The sequence below is a fragment of the Calidris pugnax genome, unplaced genomic scaffold, assembly GCF_001431845.1.
Source record: "Calidris pugnax isolate Ruff unplaced genomic scaffold, ASM143184v1 scaffold8, whole genome shotgun sequence".
Classification (NCBI taxonomy): domain Eukaryota; kingdom Metazoa; phylum Chordata; class Aves; order Charadriiformes; family Scolopacidae; genus Calidris; species Calidris pugnax.
Genome location: NW_015090830.1, coordinates 15,194,848 through 15,211,713, shown reverse-complemented (window position 1 = coordinate 15,211,713; position 16,866 = coordinate 15,194,848). Strand labels below are relative to the sequence as shown.

Genomic DNA, 16,866 nt, shown 5'->3' with positions numbered 1-16,866 from the left:
CCTCTGGTCCTGCGAGCCTCTCCAGTGCCTGAGCCACCCAGCTCCACCAGGTGTTTGGCAGCTCGATGAACGCCGCCTGCCTCCACACGTCTGTCAAACGTGGGAGAGAAGTGGCTGGTGCCTAAAAGACTGCCCAAAATGTGTTTTTTTCTTGGATTTTACCTTTTTGTGGTGGTTGGGCATAAATAATCCAGAGATCGCTGCCATATTTGGCATGGCATTATGATTTTTTTTCATGGATGTTTGTGTCTTGGGTGCTTGGGGAATGGGTTTTATAAATACCGGTTTTAAATTAGTATTACAAAAATGACTCAAACTAGGGAGAATGAGTAACATAAACCTGTTTTCTTGTTTTCTTCCTTGGAAGTTTGGCCTCATTCTCACTTTTTGTGAACACGCTTGTCTTGGCAGGTATGAGTGACAGCGTGAAAGACAAATTCTCTACCGCATTTTCCATTGTGGGTATGTTTTCTTCGCATGCCGTTGGAAGCCTCAGCGTGTTCTTCTGTGCTGAAATCACACCCACAGTAATCAGGTGAGACATTGGAGCCCCCCTCTTCAAAGGATGGGGATGAAATTATCCTCGTTTAATGGATAACTGGCCGTGTAACTTCACACATTGCATGGGAGGGGAAATTCCCCATAATTGGAGACCTCAGAGCAATTTTTAGGCCGCTCTTTAATTCGGTATTGCTGCAGTCAGTTTGCCTAAGTAAATGCCTGTCTTGTAGACAAGAGAGGCTTTGTTTCCGATGGCTCCACCTTGTGTCCCATCGTGGTGACTATCAGGAAGCCAGTCGTCAAACAAATTACATGTGTTTGCAGCGTGGTACGGTCTTAAATACTTAGCTGAACCAGATCTTGCAGTTCAACCATGTTATTGCTTCGTTTACTCTGCCAGATTTGTACAAGCAGTGACCATGTGAGTCTACGGCTTGATATTAAAAGAGAAATTCCACGAGTGTGCGGAGGAGGACATAGGCGCGGGCAATCCCTGCCTCCATAGGGCAGGTTAATCAGGCCAGCTATAGGGGTGCTTTGGTGGAAAGGAGATGTTGCAACATGCAGTGTTAAATGCTTTTGGTGTGTATGGATGCTCTGCGAGTCAGCCTCTCCTACAGCAGCACCACCGTGAGTGGTCTGCCTTTGGTGCTGTTAAAGTCATCTTTCTTTTTGCACCCAGATCTGTCTTAGCAGAGGGTCATTTTTCTAAAGAGGAGCACTTTCATCCTGGGCAGTAGTAGAAATCAGGCAGGTGATCTTCACTGGAGAGCTTCCCATAAAATGTCTTTGTGTAGTCAGGTTTTTGTACCATTTTATGTATTCATTGTTATCTTTCATGGCACAAAGGTTGTGCTTTTGTGTTCTGGATTATGCTTTCAGCAGTGCCACAGTAATTCAGGAGTCTGCCCTGACTCCATTGAATTTCCCAGGAATGTAGGTCATATGGGTGGGAGGGAGAGTGGAGGGAAGAGGATACTCTGATTTCTTTTTTTTTTTTTCCCCTCCAAATTTCATTCCTTTTCAATAACCTTGCAAAGTATTATAGCACAACTGTCAGCTGAGGGGCCAGAGTCTCCTTGATGCGTGGCCTTTTCTTCTAAGCTATCTGACTTTGTGAATGCATTTTACAGATAATATTAGTTCCACAGGGAAAGGCAGTGTAAGTGGTGAGGAGATCATATAGCAGCCTGAAACACTAACAGGTATTTACTTATGTACATCTCAGTCAGTTTGGTGTTTTTATGCCTCTTTAATTTTCCCCTTGTCTCTGTTTGAAAGACACATAGATAAGGAATTGGCCATGTCAACCAGAAGAGAATCTGCCAAGTAGGGTCAGATGCGCAGTGTGAACTTAGCAAGCTTTTTTCCTTAAATCACTTATCTTACTACAGGGAAGGGGAGAAATCCTGGCTGGGAGCTGAAATTCTGCTTCCCCTGACTCTCCTGGGTGACACCAAGCAAGTGACAATAGCTGGATATGCCTCAGGGTCCCTGTTTATTAATAAGGATGATGACACTTTCCAGTGCTTTGCGTTTGTACCACCGTGAAGCTGCAGTTGTGAGCGAGGAAATTCTCCCCCGTGAATAGGGAGGCTCTTTATGAGGACAAAATTTAGGACCAAGGTCCTGTTGCAATTTGCCCGTGTCAGGACTGTGAGCCTCACACAACCCCTCCTGCCTCCCTGCTGCTGGGTGAGCGGGGGTCGGAGAAGGGGCTCTGGTCGCCTGTGGGGCCAAGCCATGGGATAGTCTTCCACAACAGCCACGGAGATGCCAGGGGAGAAGCTGGGGCTCACTGTGAGTGCCAGCAGCCCTCGTGCTTCCTCCCTGGGCTCCAATCTGTATCTCGGAGCATGTTTGAAGGACAGGCACCAGTTCCCTGCCATGGGGAAGCCGGTACTGAGGAGGAGCGTTGCCCCAAAACACCCTGGGTGGTTTTGATTTCCACCTACTGCCCCACAGCGCCTGCAAAAACAGTGTGAACTGAGGGTGCTGCCTCTCTTGGCCTGTATGGATTTTCCTGATGTGCACGTGAACAACAAAAATTCCTAACAATATTTTCAGTTGTCTTATTTTATTTTTTTTGCCCTCCCCCCCCATTTTCATGTTTACAGTACAGTCAAACTTTGAAAAAAGTCTTTTAGGGTGCCTACCAAAATGTATTTTCAAGCCACCCTCTGCCAGGTTCTGGTGGCGCTGGATAAAGTAACGCCTGCTCTAGTTGCTGACGTCATGTGGAAAAACTTTTTTTTTTTTCCCTTCCAAATCTGAAGCCGCTTGACCCGTAATGACAGAGCCGTCTTTGTTGTCGCCTTTTCCTGTTTCCTTTCAGCTTGCTTGATGTCCTTCTACAGCAGCTTTTAAAACTCACCTCAGGTCCTTCTCGGGGGGGCTGAGATACAATTTAGCTGTAGCAAACGTTGATGTAAATGAGCTGGGCTTTTGTTGCTCGGGAGCCAACTTGGAGAGTGATTTGCCATGCGTTTGGGGCTGGTTGTGTCGATTACTCATGTGAGTGTATTAATGAAGTTGCAGGGAGGCCAGTTGCACAATGGCCACATTCAGCTGGGTTTCTAAATTGCCATCGGAAAGCTGGCAAGTTTTTAATAAGGGCTTTTGCAGTATTTGGGGAAATCAGTGCTGTCTGTGAAAGATGCTTTGCTGATTTGGAGGCTTAAAAGGTGCACATGTGAATTTTAGATCCAGTCAGCGTCCCAAGAGCATCTATTGAAATCTGTGCTTGCTGCCCTGTAGCTGTCAAGTAAGCAGCGCTGGAGTTTTGGGAGGACTGGGTGAAGATTAGCTTTAACGCAATGGTTGGGTGACAGAATTTGGCATTCCATAGGTTTATAGTGCTGTGATTTCTAGCATGCTCAATAGTCTATGAATATTTATTTTTTTCTCCCAGTAGTTGATGTAAAGCAGTTCCTTTGCCTTCTGCAGTTGTCTTCTGTTAGGTCTGCTTATCGTCAATAGTTATCTCTCTCCCTTTGGGCTAGGAACTGAAGCACCTGAGCCCTTCTGATCACCAGAGGGTTTGGGAAAAGGTGGCATCTCCAGGAGTAGCTGCAGGAAGTGTGCTGCTCATGCCAGCTCGGTGGGGCAGTGAGGAGCAGGGTGCCAGCAATCAAACTCACAGGGAGACCTCCCTCTGCAGGCAGCAGGGGCTTTGGAAAATGAAAGACAAGATGCCATCCACGCTCAGAGATTTTGCTAAAACGAGTCACCTGCGGGTGATGCTCCTCAGTGCCACAGAGGAAGCCACGGTCGTGCTGGGGCAGGAGGGGGGAATGGTCCATCCCAGAGAATTGCCTGTGGTGCTGCTTCTGTGTGGGGTCACCCAGTGGGGACTGGTCCTGGGAGCATGAGCTGTGCCTCAAAATGGGGTGGGTGTGCGTGTGCGGTTCAGGACCTGGAGAGACATTAATAAGCAAGACAAGGAATTGCAGGAGAGGTTGCTTGCATAGCTGAGCATCAAGAAAGAGCACTGAATTTGGTTTGCGCAAGCGACTTCCATGCTTCTGACTGGGGTGGATGAGGTTATTTTCACACCCTTTTATTTTTTTTTAACTTTAATGTGCTTTCACTCTTTTTTGGTGTGCATACATGTATAATCTCAGTACATGAGCACATTGCACATTAAATAAACATTTGTGCCATAAAGAGTATTTTATAAAGTTACCTACTTGTAGTTTAAGCATTTCACCAATGCTAACCTTTTCAGAACTCCTTTCTGTGACACAAGAAAGAGTGAAGTGAGGGACCTACCTCAGCTCGTGCAGTGAGTTAAGAGGAGGTCTTGGAAATTAACACCAAATCTTTATCTCTGATTCTGACCACTACCTATGTCATCTTTTTTTTTTTTTTTTTTTTCTGAAATTGATGCATGTTATTACAATAACCATGTGTTGAGAGGTTCCAGCCACAACACACTTTTATGGAGATTATATTTCAGCACTCAGTGTTTCGTATAACAGATTGAGGAAGCAGCCTGTAAAGTCTAATCTCCTGCCTCCACTGCTGATAGATGCCAAATACTTTAGAGGCAGCCAAAATTGACTTCCGACCTACTGCTTCTTGGTGTGTCTTGTCTAAGCTGGAGAAGGCTGGCATGCTAAGCAAAATCTGTTTATTCCCTTGCTGAATATGGAATTATGCGAACATGGGAATACTTTGGAGGGCTGTCTACATACTCATGTGATAGCGCTTCTCTTCACCTTATGTGGGGGCAGTTATATGGGCATGAAAAGATACTTAAGTGAGTAGAGGTCGCCCAGAGAAGCTGTGGATGCCCCGTCCCTGGAAGTGTTCAAGGCCAGACTGGATGAGGCTTTGAGCAACCTGGTCTAGTGGGACGTGTCCCTGCCACTAAACCATCTTTGCCTTAGGGATTCCAGGTACCAGGTGCATGCCAGACAGGGGTGTAGCCTGGGGGACCCGTCAGGGCTGTGGGCTCACCATCCCAGTGGCGATGGAGCTGCGCGGGCAGGAGGGGGCTGTGGGGCCGGGGATCTCACCTCTGTTGTGTTTGCAGGGGAGGTGGGCTGGGGCTGGTCCTGGCCAGCGCGGGCTTCGGCCGCCTGACTGCCCCCATCATGGAGCTCCACAACCAGAAAGGCTACTTCCTCCACCACGTCATCTTCGCCTGCTGTACGCTCCTCTGCATCATCTGCATCCTGCTGCTGCCGGAGAGCAAGAACCAGAACCTGCCCGAGAACATCCCGGATGGGGAACATTACACCCGGCAGCCCCTCCTGCCGCACAAGAAGGGGGAGCAGCCCCTGCTCATGACAAACTCTGAACTCAAGGATTACTCTGGCCTCCATGACTCGGCAGCCGTGAGTGACGGGATCTCGGAGAACACCACTGCCAACGGGATGAAGTCGATGTAACTGGGTGGATTTTTTTTTTTCCTTCTTCATTTTTTCGTTGGTTTTTATTTTTTTCCTTCTCCTCTTTCTTTTGTATTTTATTTGATGCTGTTGTGCAGGAGGAGCAGCACTTTGGGCAAAGGTGTTTTGCACAGATTTTTACAAACCAGTGATGGAGCAGACACAGACTTGGGGGAATTCAACTCTGCTGCTAAAGCAACTTTTGGCATCTTCAACTGTTGTGCAGATTGCTCTTGAAAATGTTATGGGGGAAAAGACTCATCTGAGAAAAGACCTGGTTGGAGGTAGCCCTTCAGAACTCTTTTTTTCCTGCCATTAAATATGTATATTTATTTTGATTTATTCTCAAGAAGCACTTTATTTCCTTTTCCTTTCATAGATCACAAAAATGAAGCCATCTTATTATAAGAGGTGCAGCCATTCCAAGAAAGAAACCATGGGGGGGGTTGTTTTCTGTTTTGTTTTTGTGTTTCTTTAAAGGAAAGAGGGATCCACTGCAAAGTTGAATTGACTGAAGTTTAGACTTGTGCAACGTTCTTCTGCCTGTCTAGAAAGTGCAAGTGCCCAGGTTGCCTGCTGTGTTTGTATACACCAAAAAAAAACAAAAACAAAAAACAAAGCAAAACCTGTTGTGACTGAAACTCTGACTGCATTTTAGGCAGCTTATGTTTGTTTTTATAGCCCATGTGCACTTAAAAGTTACTTTCTGAATTAGTACTTTTTTTTTTCCCCACCAAATACAGTGAAGAAAATCCTACCCAAACAAGCTGATTTTTCAATGAGAATCAGCCATCTGCATTTTAAGAGTCCATTAATCTATTTTAGACAGTTCCTGCTGGTCTTAAGTAGTAATGTAGATGATTAAATTATTTGACCAATAATGCAAAGATTAGTTTTGCCAAGAATGGCTTTAATTACCAGAAGGCCCAGAATCTCTGATGGACTGCTCCAGGAGAAGAGCACAGGCCAGCAGGGACAAAAAATAGGGAGCGTGGGCTATGATCTGTACTTTTATTCCAAAAGGCAGCGCAGCTGGGATTCCTGCTTCTGGGAAATGAGTGTCCTGGCATTGCCTTACATGTTTTTAGAACCAGGGTTTTGTTTTCGATTTAAGTGGACAAAATGCTTAGCTGACTGTCAGAAATGAATGAATTGATAGCCTGTGAGTAATGAATTATGGTCTGCTGTTGGCTGTCTTGGGGCTTTTAGAGATGTTTTCTTGTTCTGACCCAAGAATATACAATGAACTCACACAGATTTCCCCCCTTCCCCAACTGCTTTTTGTAGGATTTTCATCAGGAAAAAAATACAAGTTTACGTAAACTGGATCGATCCTACTCTAGGCTAAGCAAAGTGAACATCCAGTTTGCCTCCTACTGTGCAGATGGCACTTTGATAGTGGCCACCTGATTTCTCTCCTCCAGCCCCAAAACCAACTATTTCCTTTGGCCATCGGCATTTTGGTTCTCACCATGTGAATAACCTGAGGATCTAGTTCAATGCAAGGACTTGGTAAACAAAACAGCTTTCTTGCATTGTAGTTAACCTCCCTGTTCTCCCTCCCTCCCTCCTCTCCTTTCTCACTCAGGCCATCCATTTGTGGTTGCTCGGTAGTGCAGACGTTCAAACAGACGGAGCAGCAGGATGTCCATGTTGTCCTGAGTGTCCGTAGGATTGCCACTTTGTTTGATGTACACCTTGCGTTCATAGGCATGGAAAGCGGCTCGTTTGCACTTTCCTCCTCTACCTTCCCTCCCCCTTCCTCCTCTTGCTGTATATATTGTCGATTAACTGCTGTACCTAACAATTTCCATCCTCCATTAGGCTGCCGATGTCCTCTTACAGGCCCCAATAAATCAGAGATCCGTGCTCCCTGGCGGGCGATGCAGTAAGTAGTGCAGCCTCAGAGGCTGAGGAGAGCCAGGGGACAGGTAGACCTGCAGAAGTGACAGAGATTGTTGTGTTCAGAGTAACAATGTTGTCCTAAAGCTGCTAATTTTCCTACAGAGGATGTGGACATTCGGGTTCTTCTTGAGCCTGGTAAGAAACACTGGACCAGTTGATGGTAGTTTTGCCCAAAGTTACGCTACTGGGTTGGGTTTTTATTTTTCCACCTTTGCTAGACTTGCTGTGACAGCGAGAGCCTGATCTTCCTTACGCTCAAGTTCTAACGTGGAGCTTGAGCGCGGCTGCTTCTCTTTTTGTTCTGTGCTGCGACTTCTGCAGAGCGTGTTCACCGAAGGAAAAAAAAAAAAAACAAAAAAACAAAAAAACAAAACACCAAACCAAACCCAGGCCTTCCCCATTCACGCAGTATTCACGTGCCAAATTTGTGCAATAACTTTTGCCTTCGATATGAGATGCTTGTTGCAAGCCGCACACATTTGGAGGGGGGGGTTGGCACTGGGAGGGGGGGAGAAACTAAAAAAAAAAAAAGTGGGTTCACAGCAAAAAAAAAATTGGAGAAGCGAAACAAGTCTTAATGGAAAAGGGCTTGAAAGCAGAGGAGCAGGGGTTGAGCGCAGAGCGGCGTCCTGCCATCCGTCCTGCCGTGGGGCCCGCGGCTCCCTCCCCTCGTGGTCTCTGTGTGCTCACGTCGTGTGCTCACGCTGCGGTACGGCTCTTGTAGACCATCCACCAGCCCCTGAGATCCGGCTGCTGCCAGCACCCTCAGCGGTCCCGGCGCGCTCGCCGCCGCCTTGTCCACAGCGCTTTATCGTTTCCTATTCTGGTGCTTGCTCTCTGATGACAGACCGGGCCCAGGGAAGAGAATGGTTGTTTAAACGTATCAACATTTATGTGATTAAACAAACTAGGTGACAGGAACATGCGGCAATTTTTTATTTTTCTTTTTTTTAAATTCTTATAAAATTTACTTGATTTGCTGCTTTTGGGTTTTTTTGCCTGAAAAAAAGTCGCATTTTTTATTTTTCTTTTTTTTTAAATTCTTATAAAATTTACTTGATTTGCTGCTTTTGGGTTTTTTTGCCTGAAGTACAGGTAGTCGGTACTGATCTTTTGCGAGGTGGGTAGCCCCAACATCTCTGGTTGGTCTGGCTCTCTGTCACAACAATAGAACACAAACCAATTTCCTGCCTTGGCAGCTCCAGTTTTGCTCCTTTTCCTGAAAAGATGAATGCTTCTGTGATGATTATTTTTTTTCCACGCGCGCTCAGAGAGTTGGAAAGCTTTTGCTAAGCAGGTCTTGTCTGGAGGAGTGGGGAACCAAGTGACGCAGCAGGGCAGAAAGGAAACGTGGAGATGCTTGCTGAGCTCTGCCTTGTCCTGCAGCGGGACAGGGGGCTCAGTCAGCCACACCATCGGCTCCTCCATGGCCATCACCAGGAAAGGCTTTCCTCAGGTGGCTCTTTCTGGCCACCGCAGCAGGGGAAGCAATCAAAGCTGTCCTGTCCCATTTTGGCCTTTTTCTGTGAACCTTCAGTAACCTCGAAGCCCATCAGTGCATTTTTCTTTGGGTTTACCGTTTAAGGGCTTTCTTCCATCTTAGCGAGTTTAAACAAAAATGTGAATGTGACATTATGCTTGATCTTGGGGGTTTTTTTCCCCTTCTGAGGTTTCAGTACTGCCTTTCCTGCCAGACAAGCTACAAATGGGTAACGACAGTTGCCTGTTTGCAAGTGTTTTGTGGCAACCCAGAAAGGAGTTTGTGAGATTTACTTTTCAGTTTCGTTAACCGGGCTTTTTTTTTTGTTGTTAATGGAAGTATTTTAACTGTTGCCACTTCCTGGAGCCAAACACTAAAGGTCACCAAATTGGAAGCAGAAGTGCCATTAACTGAACTCTGTGAATGTCAAGTCAAGTTGCGCCTGTAGCTGGCACATAAGACAACACTATTAAGCGGGGGGATGATCTCCCCTGCTGTAACTTTTTTTTTATTTTTAAAAAGAAAAATAAAATGACAAACCTCATTTTAAATGTATTGTGTAAAATGTTTCAGGAAAGGAGTATGGTGTGTTATGTCTAGTGGGTGAGACCTCCCTCCCCATTTCAGTTTCTGATGAAGTTTTAAAGAATCGTGTTACTGTACGTTTTGATCATGAATAGTCTGGTGGTGCTTCCTCATAGCACAAGCTTAAATCAAGTACTGAAAACAGTCTTACAAGCTAAATGTCTGCATGATGTTACATCTGTTGTACCTACTGAAAAGAACTTTGTATGTAAATGTACAGAATAAAATGACGTTGTCCCATCAGTTTGCTCTCCTTGGTCTGGCTCCCTAGCAGCGACTTCTGAAACAACCCAGCAGCAGCTAATGTGACTCCTCAGCAAACAGCCTTACCCTCCTCTACAAAGAGAATGAGATGACTATAAACCAGACTAATTAAATCCGCACATTGATTTGCAACTAATTACCTTTTACATTCAGTCACAGATGAACAGTGGACTCGTTTTGCTTGGTGGTGTAAATGAAAACCAGTGAACTGGTTGGAGGTGTACTCTCCAGCAGTTGCTTTCTTGCTATCCTGATCTTGAACTGTGGCCAAGGACCAGCAGCTGTTCCCACCAGGTAAGGAAGGGCCCTCTGCGCCCACATCAAACCTGTGATGTTGAAGCCAATGGGTGTTCAAACCCCTTCAGCAGGGGTTATACCTTCTACATCGGCGACCTCTCGGTTACAGTTTTCAATTGCTGATTGTGCTGCCACAGCAAGTTCATCGGTTTTCTGTAGGTTATTAGGACAGCTTTCTAGCAGGAGCACTAGTATATTTTTTTATCGGTGTTGGAAGCTTGTCTCAGTCAGGGTTCAACTTGCAATGCAAAAGAAATAACCAGGACGCGCTCTTCAGGTTGCTACATTCAGTGTTCCTCCAAATTGCTGTGAATAATAGATGGTGTGTGATAGCACAGAACATATCAACAGCTGCAAATGGTCACCATGCCGTTGGCTCTTTGTTTGCTTTGGGGTTTTTTGTCTAATTAACTTTTGGCTGCCATTCTTGTTGAATGAAATAGCCCATGGATCTGCCTGTGAAGGGGTATCCGTCCTACCTAAAAGCAAGTCCAGAGATGTAGCAGCAGGATGCTTTGTGGGTGGTGGTCACTGCTCTGAGGTGTTCTAATGAGTACGCTCAGTTCACACACATGATGCTCTTCCAGCAGCCTGATGGATATATCTATTGTTCCAAAAACCAAGCTGTGCTTTTTCCCTCTACACAGCCCTCAGGGATGTACAGATAACCCTTTGTGAAACCCTTCCAGTGTTCTTGGTGCCTAAGAGATGGAAGGAAAATCCAGTGTTTAGCACTAATACTACAACCACCAGGGACTTAAGAGCAAGGTAATGCTCATTTTGTTACAGTTTTTCAATACAAAAACCATGGAGTTTTTTATTATTATTTGAACGCTAAAAGCTGTAATACTATGTTCAATACTACGACATAGTAGATTAATTGTAGAAGTAGGATTTGGAACTGATTTCCCAGCAGATGCCTATAATTGCACGCAGGGCAGACACTGCACACACTTTTGTGATGATCTCACATCACAGTGTATTTTCTACCCTACTCACCTGTCCCCTACTTAACAGGGTAGCACAGTTAGGAAAAAAAAATATAATCCAAGTCCAACTGCATTTGGGTCCATCAATATTTAATAACAACTGCAAATTCAGTCAAAACAATACAAAACAAATTAACTTAATGTCAGTGTGAAAATTGCAATCAGTTTTTCTAAAACAAAAACTCAGGTTATTTTACAATGAAGCGAAGTCAGAACTTCTCTGGAAAAGCCATCATTTCTTCCTTGATCCTGTTTTCTATGAGTAAGGTGAAATTGCTGTCTGTGTTCTGAAGATTGTAGCTGACAAATATCTGTTTTTTGGTCTTGCTGGCTAAAACACAAAAAAGAGTAGTCAGCCGTAGTTTGCTCATATATAGAAGTGATGATGGTGGTATTCAAGCAATTTTAAGCAATTTTAAGAAGCCATATCATGCAGGTTTCTAAGACAACAATCTCCACTCCTGCCACGCTGGACCCCAGTGATAAAGGAATAGCAGAACAAGAACCTTAGCAATGGCACGTTGGGCAGAACTCTGCAGATCATGGAAATGGCCAACATAAGCCTGGTGGGTATCAACTAGTTTTTGGGCTGATGCAAAAAGCCATTAGTCACTGAAAAGCTTCGCACTGTTTTTAACAGATTTTGGACGCTTCTTAACTATAGTATAGTTTAAGGGAAAACACAGACTATACCGGACTCTTAGGGCTGAAATCTAGTTTAAGTTGTTAAGTCTGTGCTGTGAAAAACACAGAGGGAAAGCACCCAAGGAAGTGATTAGGCCCCGACTAACAAAGTTCTAGTTTATTATGAACCCCTAAAAAGGCCCCCAGAAGTGTGCACCGCTCTTGTCTAAGTCTACCGTCAATAATTTTACTTCCATTAACCTTTATTTCTACAGCATCCACGAACACTCCAGGAGGCTGGAGAGCCTGGGTTGTACCTGATGAAGCCACAAGCACATCACAGGCTACTGTAATGACAAATACCTAGAGAGAGGTGTTATAAAATTAAGAGCTGCCTTCCATGACAGAGCTAATTAACAGTGAAAGAAATAATGTCCGCTGGGGCAGGAAGACTTAATTATCAGAGTGGAACAGATAACACTAAGAAGTGTTTTATAAATAAAATGGAATCCTACTTAGATTTTACCACAGTAATATAGTAAATTTGTAACTCTCTTTATATGCTGCTAAAGCTAAACTTCGTGAAGAATGTAAGCACCACAGAGGAAAAATAGGCACTAAATTTAAATTGAGTTGTGTAAAACAGAAGACAAAAAATGGTATTTGGGTCATGAAATATTCCTGGCAGAGAATGAGCTGGGAGCTGACAATCCCAGGGAGAAATCAGACTGTTCTGCTGAATATACAAAAATATCATCTGAATTTTAAAAATTGAAAATAAAGATACCAGAGCTCTTCACATCTCAATCCTTTCTAAATGTGAATGTTAACTACAGGAAATCTATATACACACATAAAATGTACTTAAACAGCACTTTCGATGCATTTTCATTATGCAAATCAATTTATTATCATTTTCCATCCTAACAGGTTACCAGCTTCCTGGCTCAGTAAGTAGAGCTGCTTCTGGAATGCAAGGACTCATTTGCCTGTTAAGACTTGGCACAAGGAAATGCTGATATAATGCACCACATTCCTCTGATTGCAAAAAAAAAAATTAAAAATTAGTGCTTGGCACCAGATTTTGTGGTATAAAGCAGCGTGTTTTGTAAGTACTAGTGCTTCATCATCATGCCCTAAATGAATGCAACACTAATTCTGAACTAATGAATACCATTATGCTCTCTAACGAAGCTACATCGTACACTGCAGTGTCAAAACTCAACTTCTTAATTATGTTTGTGTAAAAGCCGATTGAGTTTTTGGATGCTGTTCCAGTTCCCGGGAACACTGTGAATCCCTCGGGGCCATCTGTGCCGAGGAGCACTGCTCCCAGAAGGACCTTTTCTGTCCCTCCAGATTCATTTGGATACATGGACTCTTGTGAGAAGGAATGAAGAGGGAAGATCTTATGCCTCCACAGGAAGCCCATCTGCAGCTCCACAGTAAAGTAGAAAACAGCAAAAGACAAGGTTTTCCCCAAAAACCCCTCAGCAGGCACCTCCCATGCAGCTTGGCTGCCAACCCCTGTTGCACCAGTTCCTCAAAGTGGGGAAAAAGGTTCCTTGGCAGCCCATCATCCAGGACATGCCGAGAAGTGTTACAGCAGCAGAGACCTGCTCCTACAGCCTCTTGGACAGGGCCAAGGCCCAAATCTAGGCTTGAAGAGGAGCCCAATGGGAGCAGGAGAAAGGGCAGAACAAGTGCTAGGCCTGGGTCTGTAGAACATTCGTGCTGGAAACAGGTGGTGGAAGGGAAATGTGCCCAGCTGGGAAAGACTCAAAGAAGAGGCTGAGGTGATCTTCACCAAGAGTCTGCCAGTCCCTGCAGAGGGATGAAGAAGACATGGCATGAAGACTTTCTCATGAACCGGAACTCACTGACCTACAGGGAACAATCTTTTAGGACTTGGGTTTCTTGACTAGTGAGACACATCTCGTGCCAGAGCAAACAGGCAGGGTGGTGAGAAACAGTCCCTGCACCTGCCACAAACAGATATAGATAGAAAGGAAGAGGAATAGGAACATGGCAACTATGCCTTCAGCAATGGAAAAGAAAAAAAAGCAGCCCTGAAGTAAGGGAGAAGATAGAGCCAGTAGAACCAAATGCAGCTGTTCTGGCCAAAACCTCTACCAGGCTGTAAAGAAAAGGGGAGAATGGCAGTGCTGAAACTCCTGCTCCAGGGCAGGGAACCTGGCATTGCAGGAACAAAAGGCAGGTGATGGAATGCAACTGGGAAGTATAAGAAATAAAAAAAACCCTTACCTTTAAATGGCATCGCTTGCTATTTAACTTAGTGCCTGTGAATATCAGAGCATAAACAGCATGGAAAAGATGGTGACAGCATAGGGGAAAAAAAAAAGTAAAAAAGATACTGCCTGCCTAAAGATTACCACATGGCAGGATGGTTAAAAAGGCTACCTCAGAAGTACAGGTCCAAGTCAGACTTGGCTGTGAATAGCATCTCTGTTATTACAGGATTTGTGGGAGTAACAAGGATTTAATTTCCTAGAGGAAAATTTACCAGAAACAGCAAAGCTTGCTATTTCTTGTCAAGGCAGAACACATTTCCTTACTAAGCACTTTGTGAAACAGAGAAGATACCAAGATGCTTAATGATGATCTTGCAGGTCTACTGGTTTCAAGAGAATAAACAACTTTGAAATAAGGGACCATGAGCAAACTTAAATTGCTTGAGTGACAAAAGCAAGCCTAAAAGCTGAGGTGTAGGATTTCGGAGAGAAGATGTATTTCTCTTCTCAAAACTCAGTTATGATCAGGTCAAGAGGATGCATGCAATTATTCAAACCCAGAAGTGTACTATTGACTTTCCAGCCAAAGGTGAAAAAGGTCTACAGGCCTTCCCCAGTACCACATACCTTAAGCAGGATAGCACAAGTACGAATTGTATCTATAATGAATATAAAAGGGACTGATTAGCAAGGAAAACCACAACCCAGAGGTTAGATGGCACAGATACAGAGGAATATTGCCCACAAGCCTAGCTGGGCCACAGCTGGCACAGAAAGCTTAAGACTAAATAATGAAAGATACTTAAAGCACAAACAGAAGGAAAATAGGAAGATGCATTATGCTCTGAGGATAAAGAGTAACTGATATCCCAGTACCAAGCAACACTATCAGTTCTCAGTAACAAAGTATGTGAAATTAACAATATAAACACAAAAATAACCTTAAAAAAAAAAAAAAGGGCAACAAAACAGACCACTTTCTGGGAGAAAATCAGGTGACCCAGACGGCCTCTGTCCTAGAACACTGGAAGAACCAATATAATAAGTGACAAGTTATTACCAACTCTAGCTATGAAACCTGTAATAAATCTTTAAGAGTGAAGATAGCACATGCACTAAAAAAACTGAAAGACGGGAGATGGTGGGAATCACGGAGACAACTTAAGAGCTATTAGCTGGGTTCCAATGCTACACAGGAGTTTAGGGCAAGATTCAGAAGAAATGAGTAATGAAGGGACCCAACAGAAAATGGAATGAGCTGCCACGCTTTATTCAAAGTAAACCCTCTCTGATTACATTTTTACTAGCTGACTTCTTATGGATAATGTTCTAATTACACATAAAGAAATCCTGTTATGCAGCAACCCATAGAATTATTATATTAAGTGGAAATTATTGAACCCAGTATGTAGAGAAATGGTTGGCACTACGGGAGACTACAACAGTGGTTATTAAAAGATAAGTTCCCAGAATAAAGAAAGGATGCTAGTACTGTTTTTCAAAGATCAGTTTTGCGAGCAATCCTTTTTTTTTTTTCTTATACATGTGTTGGTGGCCATGGAGAAGAAGTAGGTGTAGACTTGTGAAACTGCCTGACAATACAAACTCAGGCCATGTTGCCCGTAAAGAAGATCAGCACACAGATAATTAAGAAGAATTACAGGGCCTTTCCAACTGAAACAATAGAAGTAAGATGAGACAGAGCAGCGCAGCATCCTGCATTTAAAACCTGGTAACAAGTACTTCAGCACTTCACCAGGTGGAGCTGCATCAGTTACCAGTAGGTGAGGATGAGTAGCCAGCATGAGAAGAGAAGGCTCCGGGGAGACCTTATAGCGGCCTTTCAATATCTGAAGGGTGCCTATAGAAGAGCTGGGGAGGGACTCTTTGCCAGGAAGGGTAATGATAGGACAAAGGGAAACGGTTTTAAATTGGAAGAAAAAAGATTCAGATTAGATATCAGGAAGAAATTTTTTCCTATGAGGGTGGAGAGACACTGGAACAGGTTGCCCAGGGAAGTTGTGGATGCCCCATCCCTGGAAGTGTTCAAGGCCAGGCTGGATGGGGCCTTGAGCAACTTGCTCTAGTGGGAGGTGTCCCTGCCCATGGCAGGGGGTTGGAACTCGATGATCTTTGAGGTCCCTTCCAACCCAAATTCTATGACTCTATGATGCAGCTGCCAGAGCTGTGAGGGTGCTGGGGATGCGTTAGGCCAAGTATATTTTTAGAGATACAGGAGTCTGAAAGTTAGCATTCCGAATCAGAGATCTGGCTGCGTCAGGAGGAATAGCAGGACGCTCGGGTACGTGCTGAAAATGGAGACATCCCAAGAGGTGCCCGTTAGGCGCTGCGGGGGGACAGTCAGATCAAACACTGGTGTCTGTGAGATGATCCAGGATTTACCAGGCCTGAACATCTCGGAACTGGGGGGCTAAAAGGTGCGGGATGTGAGGAGGGTTGGCTTCATCTCCTGGCAAAAAAAATGTACACACTTTGCACGACGGCCACAGCACGGAGCAGCATCCCAGCCTTAGGGAGAGGAGCCCACTGAAGATCCCCCTGGCTCGGCACACCTCATCACACCCACCCCCGGGTGGGGATGTTGAACACCATGGCTTTAGCAGTGCCCCCCGCCCCCCGAGGCGGGGATCCCGCCGGCCAAAGCGCTGCCAGGCCCGTACCCGGCTGCAACCCAACGCGAACCGCAACGGGGAGCGCCGCCACCTGCGCCCGGGAGGGTCTGCGGGGGCCGGCAAGAAACCGCACCCCCCCGCGTCCAGCCAGACCGGGTGGGGGGGCTCCAAGGCCACCAGAAACGACTCTGCCGGGTCCCCACCCGCGGGTTTTCACCGCCTCCCACGGAAGCCAGACCCCACCCCCCCCACGCGGGAGCGCGCAGCCCGCACCGACCCGCACCTACCCAAGCGCTGGGCCAGGCAGGCGGAGGCGGTGTCGGAGGGATCCCCCAGGAGGGAGGCGGCCACCGGGATGCTGTCCTGCAAGGGGAGCACGGCAGAGAGCAAGGGGTCAGACCCCGGCGGCAGCCTGATGGGGGGGGGAACCCGCGGTGGGGG

At 45.4% G+C, this 16,866-nt stretch overlaps 2 protein-coding genes across 2 annotated transcripts in view; one reads left to right on the top strand and one right to left on the bottom strand.

Annotated features, from left to right (window-relative positions):
* Nucleotides 1-7,701, top strand: part of SLC22A23 (solute carrier family 22 member 23) — a gene marked incomplete at its 5' end in the record, with an annotated part of 112,830 nt that extends 105,129 nt beyond the window's left edge. The window contains 2 exons of the mRNA XM_014940771.1: nucleotides 412-535; nucleotides 5,039-7,701. Of these exons, the coding sequence (XP_014796257.1) occupies nucleotides 412-535; nucleotides 5,039-5,396 (482 nt within the window). The remainder of the gene's footprint in view (nucleotides 1-411; nucleotides 536-5,038) is intronic.
* Nucleotides 7,702-10,985: 3,284 nt separating this feature from the next.
* The window catches only part of PSMG4 (proteasome (prosome, macropain) assembly chaperone 4), an 18,841-nt gene continuing 12,960 nt past the window's right edge, over nucleotides 10,986-16,866 (bottom strand). Inside the window, exons 3-4 of the mRNA XM_014940770.1 lie at nucleotides 16,713-16,788; nucleotides 10,986-11,247 (exon numbers count right to left, since the gene is read on the bottom strand). Coding sequence (XP_014796256.1) covers nucleotides 11,126-11,247; nucleotides 16,713-16,788 — 198 coding nt within the window. The 3' untranslated portion in view covers nucleotides 10,986-11,125. The remainder of the gene's footprint in view (nucleotides 11,248-16,712; nucleotides 16,789-16,866) is intronic.